At 38.1% G+C, this 19,078-nt stretch overlaps 1 protein-coding gene across 1 annotated transcript; it reads left to right on the top strand.

The window, feature by feature from the left end:
* Positions 1 to 14,085: 14,085 nt before the first annotated feature.
* On the top strand, positions 14,086 to 14,477 carry LOC308535817 (large ribosomal subunit protein P1-like; the record flags this gene model as incomplete). Its single annotated transcript, XM_081114801.1, has 1 exon — positions 14,086 to 14,477. The coding sequence occupies exon 1, from the start codon at positions 14,133 to 14,135 to the stop codon at positions 14,475 to 14,477; it is 345 nt and encodes a 114-aa protein (XP_080970927.1). The 5' UTR covers positions 14,086 to 14,132.
* Positions 14,478 to 19,078: the final 4,601 nt, after the last annotated feature.

Consider the following 19,078-nt stretch of genomic DNA (forward strand, 5'->3'; position numbering starts at 1 on the left):
CCCCAGCCCAGGAGGGACAACCAAGAGCAACCCACCCACACTTGCTCCACCCAGGCCCCTGAGACAGTCTTGCTGGGGCCATTCAGAACAACCCAACACACACCTCACTCCAGGCAACAGGAGAGCGCAACTGAATGACCAGGGCAACCCGCCCCCCTCCAAACTGAGGAGAGGAAAACTGGAGCAACTCAGTATGCACCTCACTCCAGGCTACAAGAAAACCAGGACTGTGTGACCCAGAGCAACCCAACCCACTCCACTCTGAGCCCAGGGCCTTGCTACTGGGGCAACCTGGAGTAACCCAGTGTGTTCCCCATTCAGGCCAAAGGGAGCTCTGAGTGTGTAACACAGCGCAACCCACACCTACTTCTCTCTGGCCCCTGGGACAGTCCTGCAGGAGCAACCTGGAGCAAGCCGGTGTTCCCAGCCAGGAGCCACAGGATCATGCTGCAACTGTGCTGCCAAAGGGACCTATTGTGCCACCCTGCCACGGGTGCCAGGGCTGCACAGTGAATTGGATGTCAAAGGGATCTGTGTCCTCACAAAGAGTCACACAGCAGAGGAACTGTGCATGTTCTCCCACCACCCCAAGCACCTGAAGCAGACAACTGAGGGACCAGATCCATGGGAGAAGTGAATACAACTCAGAGCAGAGACAATAAAGGCATGAGACTCAAGGCAGACAATTTCCAGACTAACGATTTCTGGACCATTGGCCTGATAGGGTCTTCAACCTCTCAAACCCCAAGCAGGGTGTCCAAGGCCAGAAAGAGACAGAAAATGGGGAGACAAAGAAGCAACCCCCAACAAAAAAACAATTGGCAGAAAAGTAACTAAATGAAACAGAGGCATGCAATATATCAGAAAAAGAATTAAGATTCATACAATTCATAAACCAGATGGATGAGAAAATCCACAACTTATGTAAGAATCAAGAGGAATTCAAAAATGATATAGCTACAATAAAAAAACATAATGGAATTTTTTAACAGTAGACTAGAAGAACTGGAGGATCGAATTAGTGAGTTAGAAGATAAGGCAGATAACCACACCCAATCTGAACAATAATTGGAGAAAAACAATTAGAAAGCAGGAGGAGAGTCTAAGGGAACTTTGTTACAACATGAAATTAAGTAACATATTTAAAATAGGGGTGCCAGAAGGACAAGATCATCAAGGATTAGAAAACCTATATGAAGAAATAATGACAGAAAACTTCCCTGATTTGAGGAAGAAAAAAGCCACACAAGCACAGAAGATCCTCTTACTTCCTCACACCTAGTTTTTCCTAACTTTGTATTCTACTCTCTATAACAGAAAAAAAAAAAAAAAAACCTTTTGAGAGTGACTTGAGAAAAATAATCAAATAAAACATATCTCACATGCATCCTTCTCTAAACAACAATCATTTACTATCCAATTGTGGGCAAAAGTGGTTTTATGGTATCTGTGGGACCTCATTGTGTATAAAATAGACAAATTTCAGGTAGGTATGATTTTTTAAAAAATGTCTACAGTCTGAAAAATAAAGCACTAGCAATTGTAGAAAGAGAAAATAGATTATCATAAATTGAGTTAATATGAACATTAGAGCAATACATATGAAAAACTTTATAAATATATTGCACAGGGATAGGCCAAATCCAGTTATACTGTAGCATAGCTATGATCACCCATGTATGGCTGCATTTGTGCTATAAGAGCAAAGTCTAGTAGCTAGAACAGACAACATGGCCTAGAAATCCTCAACTATTTTACTGTCTGGACCTTTATAGAAAACAATTGCCAACTTGTGGTCTAGTAGAGATAATACAGATTAACAAATGTTTCTAATACTAGTAGATCTGAGAAAATGAATCAACCACGAATTAGAGAAAATGATAGAGGATTGGGGAAAAAAAATCTATACCAAAGCTATAATTAGGCTACAATGGTTCTATGAATGAAATCTAACAAACCAATAAGCAACATCTAATTAATTATCTATATATATAAACAAGTAATATCCAAATTAGCCAGGCATCACAACCTGCTCAGGAGGAGGCTGAGCAGGAGGACCACTCAGGAGGAGCTGTGTGCACAGATGGGTGGGAGGGACTGTGTGCCGCCCCCTGCCCCAGTGGACACACACCAGGAGTGAGAGCATGTTCCAAGCGGCCCCGGCACGGCATGGGGCACTCCCCCGGGGGGTGCCAGCAGCAGCTGGAGTGAAGCAGCCCCTGTCCCAGATGCCTGGCGGTGACTGGAGCAAAACAGCCTGGGTCCTGGTTGCCTGGCAGTGGCAGGAGCAAAGCAACCCGGGTCCAGTGGGTAACTGCGGCAGCCTGAATAAAGCAGCCCAGGTCCTGGGTGCTGGAGGAAAGCCAGTGCCAGCAGCCAGGGGAAGGCAGGCCTATTCCTGAACAAATCTTCATGCATTGGGCCTCTAATCCTATCTAATAAAAGACAAAAAGGGTAATTAACCATACCTCCGCTACACTTCCCATAGGCTAATCAGCAAGATATGCAAATTAACTGCCAACAAAGATGGTGGCCGGCAGCCACACAGCTGAAGTGAACAGACTTGCTTGCTCCAGTGATGGAGGAAGCCAAGGTTCCCTACATGCCACGGCCTGCTCTAAGCTCTGAAAGCAACAGCTCCAAAAGCAACAAAGTTTCAATTATAAAAGCCAAACAGCCCCCAGATACCTGCTTTCAGCCAGCCACGGCCTCAGAGCTTGAGCAAGCGGGATGGCAACAAAGTTTCAATTATAGAAGGTGAATAAATCCGAGAATAAAAAAAAAAAAAAGGAAAAAAACGGAGGCTGGGAGCTTCAGTTGCCGGCCAGCCTGAAAACAGCCCTCAGTCCCTCACCCAGACTGGCCAGGCACCCCAGTGGGGACCCCCACCCTGAAGGGGGTGTGGACAGCCTGAAAACAGCCATCAGCCCCTCATCCAGGCTGGCCAGGCACCCCAGTGGGGATCCCCAACCTGAAGGGGGTGTGACCGACCAGCTGCGAACAGCCATCAGCCCCTCACCCAGGCTGGCCAGGCACCCCAGTGGGACCCCCACCCTGATCCGGGACACCCTTCAGGGCAAACTAGCCGGCTCCCACCCGTGCACCAGGCCTCTATCCTATATAGTAAAAGGGTCATATACAAACTGACCCTAACAGCAGAATGACTGGGAATGACTGGTCACTATGACACACACTGGCCACCAGGGGGCAGACGCTCAATGCAGGAGCTGCCCTCTTGTGGTCAGGGCGCTCTCACATGGGAGGAGCTCTGCTCAGCCACAAGCCAGGCTGACAGCTGCCAGTACAGTGGTGGTGGTGGGAGCCTCTTCCGCCTCCTCAGCAGCCCTAAGGATGTCCAACTGCAGCTTAGGTCTGCTCCCCACTGGCAAGTGGACATCCCCTGAGGGCTGCCGGGCTGCCAGAGGGATGTCTGATTGCTAGCTTAGGCCTGATCCCCTGGGGAGCAGTCCTAAGCCAGCAGGTGGTCTTCCTGTGAGGGCTCCCAGACTGCGAGAGGGCACAGGCTGGGCTGAGACACACACACCCCCCTCGAGTGCACAAATTTTTGTGCACCTGGCCTCTAGTATTACATAAAATGTAATATTTCAAGGATTTCAATGTAAAGTTTTGTAACTTATTTTACAAAATCTAAAGTTATATTTGGGTATAAATATCAAAGAAGTTAAAAAATCTCTCTCAAAAAATAGATCCTAAAATCTTTTTTTTAAATTGATTTTATTGGAGTAACATTGTTTAACAAAACCATGTAGTTTTCAAGTGTACAACTCAACAAAGCGTCATCTGCACACTGCATTGTGTGCCTATCACCCAAAGTCATCTCTTTCCATCCCCATTTATCGCCCTTTTTCCTACTTCCACCTCTCCCCACCCCCATTCCTATGGCTGTCACCACACTATTATCTGTGCCTATGTGAGATATGTATTTCAGACTCTCTAGACAGTTAAATGAACTCCAATAGAATATTAAAATAATCATCTCTAATTATAGTTTTGGCTAATTCCTTGGCAAATAAGATCAGTTTAGCAATTAAAAAATGTATTTCTAGAAGTCTTTCTTGGTAAAATTTTCTTATGTTTTACACCTAATGTATATTAGGTATTTTTAAAAGAAGCTTCGCTTGATTCATTCTGACTAAATTGTCCTGCCAGACCGAATAAGTCTAATGCTATTTGCTTAATGAAATTAAAGATGGATGACACAGAAGCCAATATATCATTGTTACCATGGATATTTTTTCAGCTAGACCAGGGTTGGAGACTTCAAATGAGGGTGAGGATTAACAAAAAAAGCAAAAAAGGTAGAAAAATAAATAAATAAAGACAAGCAGAGACAAGACAGCATAGTCTTTCATGGGCTCCACAGTCTTGGTTAATAATTTAAAAACTCTTTGGTAGAGAAATTATATCTATTCAGGTTAAGGAGGAATGGGATATCGATTAGAATGTAGATATTAGCATCTGTATAGTTACATAATATAAATATATTGATAGATAATAGAATTTAAGGAGAGACCCATAGAGATAAAAGGATGAGGCATTTAAAAATTCCTAAAGCACAATATCAAAACAGAGAGAAGTTAAGGCATATTTTTCATAACAGTCCCTTAAGTACTAAATATTCTGTAAGGTGATCTTATCTCCAAACCATTTTCCCTGTTCTCATAATATACTGTAATTTTCTAACTAGCGTCTGCTAAATTGTGATTCCAGTCTTGTTGTTCCACGAATAATTCCTGCATGCTGTTCCATGAATAATACAGAGTAAGTCCCCATACATTGTGAGTAGTGAAGGATTCTCACAACTAAATTGAAATTAAATATTGTGCCATGTGTGGGTGTGTGTCGTGTGTGTGTGCACACACACACACACACACAAGGCACAATATTTAAATATATATATATATATATATATATATATATATATGTATATATATATATATATTTAAAGATATATATATATCTTTTATTTTAGAATTGAGTTTTCAAATAATACTATATATGTGTTTGATTTACATCTTTTGAGAATTATTATCATCTCATAACAATTAAATAATCTATATTTATTACTCCACTATTATATAAGGCTTGATTTATATTGCTGTAATATAGTAAAGTACTCAAAAGAGTGTAAATTAGAAATCCTTGGCTCTATATAGTATGAGGTTTATTCCTTATCTTTTTAAAAATGATAATGACCAAAATAAGCCAGAGAAAGATAAATATCACATGATCTCACTCATTTGTGGAATATAATGAGCAACATAAACTGATGAACAAAAACAGAACCAGAGTCATAGAAGCATCTAATAGACTGTTCAACCTATGAGGGAAGGCAGGGGGTGAGGGGGTAAGAGATCAACCAAAGACTTGTATACATGCATATGAGCATAACCAATGGACACAGACGGGGTGGGGGAGTGAGGGCATGTGCTGGGGGTTGGGGGCAACCAGGGAGAGGTCAATGAGGGAAAAAGGAGAATTATGTAATACTTTAAACAATAAAGAACTTAAATTAAAAAATGATAACGAAATGAAAGTAGATATGAAATTATTTTTACAGAAAATATAAAGGTGCATAAAATCACATGCTGCTATAATTACTGCTTGCTGTTCAGACTCTGACCTCAAAATATAGTGATGAGAGTAAAATAAAAAAATTGCCCTACTCTTTTCCCTGGCTGGGTGGCTCAGTTGGTTGGAGCATTATCCAGTATACCAAAAGGTCATTTACTTGATTCCCCATCAGGGCACATAACTAGGTTGCAGGTTTGATCCCTTGAGTACAAGAAGTAACCAATTAATGTTTCTCTCTCACATTGATGTTTCTCTCTCTCCCTTCTCTCTCTCAGACTAGAACATAGCACCTTGGTTTCACTCATGAATACACAAATCTATCTATATTCCATATTCTTTTCTAAAAATAACAACACTGAATAGAAAGCTTATTGTTAATAGCATTGCCATCATGTAAAAACAGAAAAATGGAAGGGCAAAATAATGTGGAGGTTTGAGACAACTAGAAGTATGCTTTAAATATAGTAAACAAATGATAGGTATCCATAAAACTGTAGGTGACAAAACACAAGATAATACATAGCACTGTTGGTTTATAACACTTTTGTGCATCTATTATAGCAAACAAGAATTTTCCAAGTGTGCAAATTCTTAAGCAACAGCTTAGGCACTTCTCCAGGAAGTGAGTTGAGCAGATTGTAATGAGTCGTAAAACAGAATCCCTGCTATAACTAATTTATACTTAAGAGTTCTTCCAGGAAAGAAAGAAAAAAAAAGTTCCTTCTTACTGTATAGTATAATTGCATCTAAAATGCAGGGATAATTGAATTTCATAAAATTGTCAACATTAACAAGTTACCAGGACATTTTTTATAACACCATGTTCAATATGATTCACTTTCAGCAAATAAGAGAAAAAGTCAAATTTTGTCCAGTTTCTTATAGACACACTAGGGGCCTGGTGCATGAAATTTGTGCACGGGAGGGGGGTGTCCCTTTACCTGGCCTGCACCCTCTACAATCTGGGACCACTGGGGGAAGTACAACTGCCTCTCACTACCCAGGACTGCTGACTCCTAACTGCTCGCCTGCCTGCCTACCTAATTGCCCCTAACTGCTTATGCCTGCCAGCCTGATTGCCCCCTAACCACTCCCCTGGCAGCCTGATTGATGCCTAATTGCTCCCCTTCTGGCCTGATTGCTCCCAACTGCCCTCCCCTGCCAGCATGATCACCCCCAACTGCCCTTCCCTGCTGGCCTGATCACCTCAACTGCTCTCCCCTGTTGGCCTGGTTGCCCCTAACTGCCCTCCCCGGAACACCTGGTCCCCCCAACTGCCCTCCCCTGCAGTCCCGGTTGCCCCCAATTGCCCTCCTCTGCCAGCCATCCTGTGGTGGCCATCTTGTGGCAGCCATCTTATGATGACGTTGCAGTGGCCATCTTTTGATGACATCTCATGAGGGCATCGCATGACACCACCACATTTTATTGTAACGAATGCAATGAAAAATGTCATTGGAATTGGGCCAATAATTACTTTGTATATCCCAACATCATGATCACGTAAGTATGCCCAACATGAAAACCACACTATATTTGTAGAAATAAATAGCAGTGACCCCAAAATGGCATGGATTGACCTAAAATTACATTTTTTGTTTCATGACCTTGTTTAATGTTGCTACTATTATTACCTTGGCTGTGTAAAACAAAGTGTCTGCTCTTTTTCATGTCTTGATAAATCTTGTGTGATCATGGTGCTGGTGCTATTCCTCTCTTCAATGTGTGCAATAGTTGACTGGTAAATATAACAGGGCCTAGAGCAGTGGTTCTCAACCTTCCTAATGCCGCGACCCTTTAATAGAGTTCCTCATGTTGTGGTGACCCCCAAGCATAAAATTATTTTTGTTGCTACTTCATAACTGTAATTTTGCTACTGTTATGAATCGTAATGTAAATATCTGATATGCTGGATGTATTTTCATTATTACAAATTGAACATAATTAAAGCATAGTGATTAATCACAAAAACAATATGTAATTATATATGTGTTTTCTGATGGTCTTAGATGACCCCTGTGAAAGGGTCGTTCGACCCCCAAAGGGGTTGGAATCCACAGGTTGAGAACCGCTGGCCTAGAGTTTCCTTTGTGGGAATAATTTCAATACAAATTGTAATTTAGTTAATAGATGTGGGACTGCATCTATGTCTATTTTTATCTGTGTTTCTAGTGGCTTTTTGATTTTACCTAAAATTTTAAATTTCTATACTAATAAAAGGGTAATATGCTAATTAGACTGGACATCTTCTGGACATCCTTCTGGACAAAACCATGGTGGTGGGGCTGAGGCAGAGGCAGTTAGGGGGATCAGGCCCGCAGGGGAGAGCACTTAGGGGGATCAAGCCAGTAGGGGAGAGCAGTTAAGGCAATCAGGCCAGCAGGGGAGCAGTTAGGGGTAATGAAGCCAGCAGGGGAGCAGTTAGGGGTGATCAGGCAAGCAGGCAGAGTGGTTAGGTGCAATCAGGCAGGCAGGTAGGTGAGAGGTTAGGAGCCAGTGGTCCCCGATTGTGACAGGGATGTCCGACTGCCGGTTGTCTGACTAAATCGGCAGTCGGACATCCCCTGAGTGGTCCCGGATTTGAGAGGGTTCAGGCCAGGCTGAGGGACACTCCCCTCCATGCACAAATTTTGTGCCCCTAGTATTATCATAATGCTGTTCACAACATGTTAATTTTCATAAAGTTGTTTCTTAAATTCTCAACTGGGAGTTTAAGTCGGCATATTAAATGTCTGTATAGTCTTGATTTTTCAGTTCCAGTCTGGTGAGAGAATATATTTTCATCATTTCATTCTGTTTTTTGGTATTTGTTAAGGCTTATTTCATGGGCCAGAGAATGATCATTCTGAGAATTCCATATGAACTTTAATGAATACAGGGTGGGGCAAAGGAAGGTTTACAGTTGTTTGTATGGAAAACAATACAAAAATTAATAAATAATAATACAAGAATAAACTCTGTTTTTCATACTCAAAACTCTAAACCTTTTGTCCCACCTTGTTTGTATTTTTGCTCTTTTGGGGTGCAATATTGAAAGTACAGCCTTTATATCAATTGCATTAATCATGTTTTCCAAATCAATATGCTTTTTGGTTATTATCTTTTAAAATGTTCTATACTTATTGACTAAGATGTGTTATAATCTCACAGTGTTTTTTCTGAATTTCTTTATCTCATGTATAAACTTTTCTTTATATAATTTAGGTGTATTATCAGGTGTATACATTTTTAGAATTATTATATAATTTTTTAATTTTTTGGATTATTACAAAATACACATATTTGATCTTACAGCTTTTTGCTTTAGGTATACTTTTCAGGTATTACTACATCTACATCAGCTAACATTTGGTTAGTTTCATTGCATGCATTTTTTTTCTCACCCTCTTACTATTACTATTTCTCTATCCTTATGATGCTAAAATTTTTGTTTGGGTCTGAGTTCATTGTCTTGTAAAATCGAAGAACGAGTTCAAAGACAAAGATAGTAAGTGGAAGCAAAGTTTATTGAGAAATAGAAGGACTGCCTGCAGCATGGAACAGCAGGAAGGGGGCCCAAAGCGGTTACTGGTTGAGCTTCTTTGTCTCAGGTTCCAAAGTCCCACGGCCCTTAAGCCAGTCCTGGAGAAGGTGCACCTGAGGTTTCAGGGGAGTCAAAAGCAGGCCAGTGTCCAGAGCTTCCCTTCCATGTTGCAGCCGGGTATAGTTCAGTATTCACGCTAATTAAAGTCCATCAGTCCATGTGTGGAGTCCCATATGGCCATAAGCCACACGGGCTCAGGGGAGCATATCCTCTGCCACAGGAGAGCCAGGAACCTAGTGTGCCAGAGAGAGAGTTGAAAGGTGTGCTTCCTTGTCTAGGAGTAGATGTATACTTTCTAGCTCCTGATTGGTCCTTTCAAATAATTCTGCCTTAGCAACAGCCACACATTTTAAAGCTCACATATCCCGCACATGCTTTCTTCCCACGTAGCTGGTCCAGTTCTAGGTCCTTTTGCTTATATCTGTGTTTTTTTCTTGGAACAGGACACAGTCAGTATGTTATATCCTGTTATTCTTGGACTTTCCCTTTCTACTTCACTCCCATAGTTCCAGCCCTGACTGCCCAGCCATCTTCTATCTCATCACTTAGGTTAATGCTTCAGAATAATATTGTGAGTACATTATTATCTTTTTAACCCTAATTTCATTGCATTAATGTTTTTAAAATAATGTTTTGTTTTGTATTTGATTTATGTTTTATTCAATATTTCATTATTTTAAATCCATTCTTCCTTTCTGTCTTCAGCCCAATCTAATCTATATATGTGATCTACTGTTTCAATAGAATATTTCTACACCTTTTCCACCAGGGATATTCAGATTTTTACTTCAAAGGGCACTTTTTAATCCTCATAAATTTTGACAGTTCATCACCATTTGAAACAATTATCATCTTTCCTTTATGCAAATCTCATTTCTTTTGGCGTCTGTGGCATCTTGATCTCATAGTTTCACTTATATATTTGGACCACTACTTAATTAACTTTTTATTATTTTCATTTTACTTTTTTTTATAACTCTACAAATCTCCTTCAGGTCAACCAGACCAATATTTACTTGTGATGATTACTTACTAAGAATAATTGACATTTATGCTTACTATAATATTAGACTACAATCACCAAGAGCAGTTTGTACGCCACTCTTTCTCAATGCCTACTTAATAATAAATATTATTAAAGTATTTTACCTCAGAGTAGCTAACTAATTTGATTAAATCATATGATTATTAACTGTCAAGTCAGATTCTAAGTTCTGTTCTAAATTAAATTCCTCTCAAAATTCATCTACAACATCTTGATACTCCCATAATAGCACAATACAGTTACAGAGAACACAGGGAAAGCCAAGGAAAAAAATAAAATGTGAAAACAATATATAAGTGTTATATAAAGTAGAGAAGGAAGAGAAATTAGGAGCGGATGTACATTTTAAATTATTATTTTTTGTCTCAAAATTAAATCTTAACCATAGTTGCAAATAAATGAGCAAGGTAACATATTTTAAAAGGTACAAGAAGATTGATGGTTATAATTTAGAGTGCTCATATACAGATTGTAGTAGATTGGGTGATGGAATCATTGAATGTTATAGCTATTTAGTTTTAAGGGATTGCCTTGTGATGTGAAAAGTAAATATCCAAAGATAGAATGTTGATTCATACCTATAATGCCATAGTATTTTTTAAATATATTTTCATTTTTTTAAAAAAGATTTTTTATTGGTTTCAGAGAGGAGGTAGAGGGAGATAGAGATAGAAGCATCAATGATGAGAGAGAAAATCACTGATCGGCTGCCTCCTGCATGCCCCCTACTAGGGATCAAGCCCATAGCCTGGCACGTGCCCTGACAGGTAATCTAACCATGACCTCCTGGTTCATAGGTCAAAGCTCAACCACTGAGCCACACAAATTGGGCAAAGATAGAAATGATCTTAGGTCCTACTGGCATATTTGAAGGAAAACATATCCATTGCTGGTGTTTTTTTTTTCTCTTCAATACCCTTCCAAACATATATTTTAGAAAAATTCAGAACTTAGAGCAAATCACATGGTGTTTGGAAATAATTAGAAGTTACTGAAATTCAAGTATCAGGGGTTTTATGTCAATTATAAATATAAAAATGAAAAATTTTCAGAAATAACTATTAAAATATTACAATGCAATATCTTGAAACTAAGGAGTCATAAATAGTAAAAAGTATGTATGTGCACTTTTTCTTTTATTTTCACAATATTTTCAATTAAATATTCTTCTTTTAGTCTTTATCTTATTCCCTTCTTTCACCTTTTCTCACTTACTCTCTCACACACCTCATACATTAACTGTAAATATTTAAGGATATTAAGGATGGCTAGTAACTAACTTTATACCTGAAATTATAATCTGTTGCTAATTTCCAGATCATTTACATTTATTTATAGAATACTTAGATAAGAATTCTCAACTATACTAAGTAATAGGAATGAGCATAGAAGTTTATGTTACCCTGGAAATGACTCAATCCCAGTTGTCATGAGCCTTCTGGTTATTTCATAAATATTGAGACTTAAAGCTTTTTAGAAGTTAAGAGTTTTATTGAAGGTACACACATACATATCTTTGTGTGTGCATTCTCCTTTCCTTCCCTCCATTCATGTTTTCATCTGACATTTGACAATAATAGCAACTGTTTCTATAAGGTAAAATTCACTTGGTTGACTGATTATAAACACAGATAATTATTATATTTTGCAAGTTTAATAGAAATATATTGTTGTGATAAAAAGAGTTACATGTGGAACTGATCACTTTCTTTTTAGACCTCATTTGGAAAATTGCTTTCAATGATTTATTTACAAAGAAAGACCTGGTAAGTAAATCCCTTTGACTGAGTTGAGCTATAGTTTATTTTCTTAAATAAATAATAGGCTGTGTGCCTAATGTCCAATTTAATTTCATGTTTCTGCTAATTAATCCACTGATCTTGATCATTCCCATAACTTTAATTAGCACATTTTTTTTACATTTGTAAAATATTTAATTTAGAATACAATGTCAAATAGTTCTTAGCTTAATGTTTTCCCAAGTTAAACTAGTCTGATTCTGGATTTCATACCATTAAGTAATAATTTAAAAATATAATTTAAATATTTTAAAATCTTTATTGTTGAAAGTATTACATATGTCCTCTTTCTTCCCTCATTGACCCCTTCTAGCCCTCCCCTGCCCACCCCTACCCCATCCCAGGTCTTCACCACCTTATAGTCTGTGTCCATGGGTTATGCATATATGCATACAAGGTCTTTGGTTGATTATCTCCTACCCACCCACCCTCGCCCACCTTCCCTCAGAGATAGATATTTTAAATCTTTCTTAAAGGTTTATATAAAGATAGAAATTAGTTTTTCAACATTTAAGGGAGAATTACATAAGAGTTTAAGATTGAAAAGCAAAGAGAACACTAGGAGTCCTTAAAATAATTGTTAAACATACTTACCAGTAAACACTTTTGTTTATTAGATAATATTAGAAAATATGTGAAAGATAATTAGTCTTTAAACTTTGGGCCATTTTTTCACCAGGTTTTCTGAAAATCTCCAGGTAACCGACCTTATGTAATATTTATTATCACTATTAATTTTTTTTGCTTTAAAAAATATAGCATAAAAACTGTTACCTTTTGTTTTATTTTATTTTATTTTTGTTAGGCCTTAGCAATTATAGAATCTGGAAATTCATGATAGCATAACAAAAATGACAATACAAGTTTTAGAAGGGAAGGGTGAAAGAATAGGTAAAGAATAAGAGAAAAACTAACTAATTAAGGATCAGTAGAACTGTTGCAAATAGGACAAATAATGTATATTCAAAAATATATAAAAAGCAGTTTATCTCAAAGAAGCCTGGAAAAATATAGATCTTACAAGATATGTAAGAAAAAAAATTTTAATTACAACCAAAAACAAAAGGAAGAAAGTTTGTTACTACTTACTACACCACATTATATATTCAAAATCCATGCTTACATTGAGAAATCCATTTGAAAACATACACACAGAAGCTGTTTGTTTTAAAAGGAAGCATTTTCAAATCACTAACTTATATCTACTGGATACACAATTTTGGAAAAACTGATTTACCCCAACTGTGTACAAATGAGCTAAAGGAAAAAGAAAAGTGGAATTGTGTTTAGTTCTAATTTTCTTTTTTACAATTGGATTTAGGATTCAGAGGATAAAGTTCTCCATGATAGTCATTGAACAAAACATCTTGATAGTTTTGTACATAGTAATGATTTTGAACAGGATCAGTATCAAATAAAAAGTGAAGGTATTCAAGTATAGTTAGTAAATTACTGAGTAAAAGAGTGAAATTTCAGGCAACCGAGATGTGATATATGTTGCAGCTAATATGCTATGGGCAGTCTTGTTATTATCATATATGTAATTTATACCAAAGTTATAGCCAAGGAGATCATGCAACAATTAAAAAGTAAGTTAAAATCAATTCTACTTCTTAATTTGTGCTTCTGACACAATAGGAAGAGCACAGCATTCCTTAGCTCCTCTCATTCTGTGAACTAATGTTATGCCTTTCTTCAGATTTCCTTAAATTTTTTCTTCCAACCCTCCATCATTAAGTCCTTTTCATCGTCTTCCTTTACTTCTCAATCACAAAAGTTCAGATATCTACATTTTACCATGATTCTGGCAAAGGAGGAGAACAAGCCAGGAAACCAAAAATTTCTTTAGCAGAGCAAACTTATTCAGATAGTACTGAATTGAATCAAAGAATTCGAGTATGTCCATGCCTATCTATTACTATGAAGATAGGTACCTTACTGCCCAGGAGGCTTGGCAATAGTTGCATATTTTGAAGAAGAAAAAAAAAGGAGGATAGGATGAAGAGAATAAGGTAGTATATAGGAGACCTGCTGGAAAACTAAATAATAGTGCAAGAATCCGGCGACTAGCATCGCTCCCGGCAGCGCTCGCCCAGCACTCGCCCTCGCCATGGCCTCCGTCTCAGAGCTCCCCTGCATCTACTGGGCCCTGATCCTGCACGAAGATGAGGTGACGGTGATGGAGGATAAGATCAACGCCCTCATTAAAGCAGCCAGTGTGAACGTTGAGCCTTTCTGGCCAGGCTTGTTTGCAAAGGCTCTAGCCAAGGTCAACATTGGGAGTCTCATCTGCAATGTAGGGGCTGGTGGACCTGCCCTTGCAGCTAGTGCTGCACCAGCAGGAGGTCCTGCCCCCTCCACCGCTGCTGCCCCAGCTGAGGAGAAGACAGTGGAAGCAAAGAAAGAAGAATCTGAGGAGTCTGATGATGACATGGGCTTTGGTCTTTTTGACTAAACTGGCTCTTTTGTAACACAGCCAAAAAAAAAAAAAAAAAAAAAAAAAAGTGCAAGAGAGAGAAGGTTGCTGGCAATGGAGAAAATGGAAAGAAATTGACATAAAATATGAAGGAGACTGTGCAAGATTATACTAGTCTTGATACAGAAATAAGTGGGAGGGAATCTTCATGGATGATTCCTTGAGAGAAATAGAACTAGAAGATGAGCATGTGTAGAAGAAGTTTAGTAATAAATGAATGTGAGAAAGGCTGGAATGTATGAGGAAGGTGGAAGAGAGCTGATTTAAGGGAGAGAGAGAGAGAGAGAGAGAGAGAGAGAGAGAGAGAGAGAGAGAGAGAGATTAGAGGCTTAAGGGAGGAGATAATGGAAACATAGTTGTTATCAGAGAGAATGTTACGTTCTAACAGTGGGAAGAGAGTTAAGTGTAAAAAAGATCAATTTAGGGATTTTCAGGAATTTGTTGCCTTTCTCTGAGTCTTCCTTTCTCCTCTTTTGCCTATCCCCCACCACTCTCTCTCCCTCTCTGTTTCTCTCCATCCCTCCCTTTCATGATGGCTGATTCCTATCCAATATAGCAAGCTTAATTTTGCAATAAGAAAAACAGAAAGGAAATCATGCTTGAGAGCCAAGAGCTGAAAATTGCTATAGTCAAGTCAGCAGTGCGTGCGACATAATGAGGTGCTCAGGAAAAAAAAAAAATTAAAATCATAAAGTCCTCACAGTTCAAACATAAAAGCCTAGGTAATCATTCTATTTTGCTGTGACAATTAAAATGGTTTCATTTTTTTTTGAGTGTGACCTTTGAAAAGAAATATCAAGGTGGATATCTTGTTAATTGAGAACTGAATAGAGCTTGAACTGGTTCTTCTACTAATACTACAATAATTCTCTTGCTGTGAAAACACCTTTATTTTGGTCTTCTTTTTCCTTAAATAACAAAGAGCTCCTACTGAAGGTTATATTGCCAGTTTTATATTATGAACTGTTTATTTTGCATAAATGCACCCTAGAGAGCATACTGAGTTTCTAATTCTGTTTTGTATTCATATTGATGTTTCTAGTGGTAAAAATAAAAACAGAAACATGTTTGTGAGAATAGTAGGGCCCCATCATATCCTTATCTATTTTTATTTAAATTCTTTATTGTTTAAAGTATTACATAAGTCTCCTTTTCCCCCCATTGACCTCCCCTCCCACCCCCTCCCCATCTGTGTCCATTGGTTATGCTCATATGCGTGCATACAAGCCATTTGGTTGATCTCTTACTTCTTCGCCCCCATTTTCCCTCATAGGTTGGACAGTCTGTTCAATGCTTCTGTGACTCTGGTTCTATTTTTGTTCATCAGTTTATGTTGTTCATTGTATTCCACAAATGAGTGAGATCATGTGATATTTATCTTTCTCTGACTGGCTTATTTTCCTTAACATAATGCTCTCCAGTTCCATCCATGCTGTTGCAAATGGTAAGAATTCCTTTTTTTTTACAGCAGCGTAGTGTCCGTTGTGTAGATGTACCACCGTTTTTTAATCCACTCATCTGTTGATGGGCGGTTATGCTGTTTGCAAATCTTAGCTGTGGTAAATTGTGCTGCTATGAACATAGGGGTGCATATGTCCTTTCTGACTGGTGTTTCTGTTTTCTTGGGATATATTCCTAGTAGTGGCATTACTGGGTCGAATGCAAGTTCCATTTTTAACTTTTTGAAGAAACGCTATACTATTTTCCACAGTAGCTGCACCAGTCTGCATTTCCAACAGCAGTGCACGAGGGTTCCTTTTTTTCCACATCCTCCCTAGCACTTTGCCTTTGCTGATTTGTTGAAGATAGCCATTCTGACAGGTGTGAGATGATACCTCATGGTTGTTTTGATTTGCATGTCTTGGATGTTTAGTGACTTTGAGCATGTTTTCATATGTCTCTTGGCCTTCTGTGTGTCCTCTTTCGAAAAGTGTCTATTTAGGTCCTTTGTCCATTTTTTAATTGGATTATTTATCTTCCTTTTGTTAAGTTATATGAATTCCCTATAAATTTTGGATATTAAACCCTTATCGGTGATAACATTGGCAAATATGTTCTCCTATGCAGTGGGCTTTCTTGTTGTTTTGTTGATGGTTTCTTTTGATGTGCAGAAGCTTTTTATTGTGATGAAGTCCCATTTGTTTATTATCTCATTAGTTTCCATTGCCCTAGGAGCTGAATCAGTAAAGATGTTGCTACAACAAATGTCTGCTATATTGCTGTGTATGGCTACTTCTAAGCTTTTTTTGGTTTCCTGTCTTACATTTACTAGTAAGTCCTTTATCCATTTTGAGTTTATTTTTGCATGTATCTGACCAATTTCCCAACACCATTTATTGAAGAGACTGTCTTGACTCCATTATATGTTCTTGCCTTCTTTGTAAATAGTAATTGAGAATAATGAATTGGGTCGATGTCTAGGTTCTCTGTTCTGTTCCATTGGTCTATATGCCTGTTGTTGTGCCAGTACCTGGCAATTTTGAGAACAGTGGCTTCATAGTATAGCTTAATATCTGGTATTATGGCCTCTTCAACTTTGTGCTTTCTCAAGATTGCTGTAGCTATTCGGGGTCTTTTTTATTCCAGATGAATTTTTGGAGAGTTTGCTCTAGGTCTTTGAAGTATGCCATTGGCATTTTAATGGGGATTGCATTGAACCTATAGATTGCTTTGGTAGTATGGACATTTTGCTCATGTTGATTTTACCTTTCCATGAACACGGTATATTGTTACATTTGTTTATGTCTTCCTCTATCTCTTTTTTCAGGGTCCTATAATTTTCTGAGTACAGATCCTTTACCTCCTTGGTTAAATTTATTCCTAGGGATCTTAATTTTTTTGGTGCAATGGTAAATGGCATTGGTTTTTTAGTATCTCTTTCAGTGAATTCATTATTGGTGTATAAAAAAGCCATAGATTTCTGGGTTTAATTTTGTATCCTGCTACATTGCTGAATTCATTTATTAATTCTAGTAGTTTTTTAATGGCGTGTTTAGGGCTTTCTATATACAATATCATGTCATCTGCGTATAATGACAATTTTACTTCTTCTTTTCCAATTGGATGCCTTGTATTTCTTTTTCTTGTCTGATTGCTATGGCTAGCACTTCCAGTACTATGCCTAACAGGGTGGTAAAAGTAGGCATCCCTGTCTTGTTCCTGTTCTTAGGGGAAATGGTTTTAGTTTTTGCCCATAGAGTATGATGTTGGCTGTAGGTTTGTCATATAAGATTTTTATTATGTTGAGGTATGATCCCTTAATTTCCACTTTGCTGAGAATTTTTATCAGAAAAGGGTGTTGGAATTTTTCTAATGCCTTTTCTGCATCAATTGATATGATTCTGTGACTTTTGTTTCTCAATTTGTATATGTGATGTATCATGTCAATTGATTTGTGAATATTGTACCAGCCTTGCATGTCTGGAAGAAATCCCTCTTGGTCATGGTGTATGTATGATCTTTCTAATGTAATGCTGGATCCAATTTGCTAGAATTTTGTTGAGGATTTAGCATCTATGTTCATAGGGATATTGGCCTGTAATTATCTTTCTTTGTATTGTCTTTATCTGGTTATGGGATTAGGGTAATGCTGGCTTCATAGAAAGAGCTTGGAAGTGTGCCTTCCTCTTGAATTTTTTGGAATAGTCTGATAAAGATTGGTTTTAGGTCTTCTTTGAATGCTTTGTAAAATTCCCCTGTGAAGCAGTCTGGCCTTGGGAAATTTTTTTGCTGGAAGTTTTTTGGTGACTGCTTCAATTTCCTCCTTAGTTATTGGCCTGTTGAGATTTTTTTATTCTTCTTGGTTGAGTTTTAGAAGGTCATATTTTTCTAGGAATATCTCCGTTTCCTCTAGGTCAGTGGTTGGCAAACTCATTAGTCAACAGAGCCAAATATCAACAGTACTTCTTCAAAATAGACTCACCTAGGCCAAAAACCGACTTCTGCGCATGAGCCACGAAGTTTCAATCACACTGTACGTGCGCCCGCACGTGGTATTTTGTGGAAGAGCCACACTCAAGGGGCCAAAAAGCTCCATGAGACTTGTGAGTCGCAGTTTGCCGACCACCGCTCTAGGTTGTTTAGTTTTTTGGAATAGAGTTGTTCATATATTTTTTTTACAATCCTTTGTATTTCTGTAAGGTCTGTTGTTATTTTGCTTCTTTCATTTCTGATTTTGTTCAATTAGGTCCTCTCTCTTTGCTTCTTGGTGAGCCTGGCTATAGATTCATCAATCTTGTTCCTTTCAAAGAACCAGCTTTTGGTTTCATTGATCTTTTGTATTGTTTTTTAGGTTTCTATGTCATTTATCTCCACTCTGATCTTTATAATTTCTTCCTTCTGCTTACGCTGGTCTTTTCTTGTTGCTCTCTTTCCAACTCTTTGAGTTGTAGTGTTAGATAATTTATTACCTTTTTTTTCTTGTTTTCTGAGGTAGACCTGTAGAGCTCTGAACTTCCCTCTCAAGACTGCTTTCACTGTATCCCATAGGTTTTGAATTGTTGTATATTCATTGTCATTTGTTGCCATGATGCTTTTTATTTCTTCTTTGATCTCTTTGGTAACCCAATCATTGTTTAATA

This window comes from Myotis nattereri (genome assembly GCF_964212035.1).
Source record: "Myotis nattereri genome assembly, chromosome: 2".
NCBI classification, from domain to species: Eukaryota; Metazoa; Chordata; class Mammalia; order Chiroptera; family Vespertilionidae; genus Myotis; species Myotis nattereri.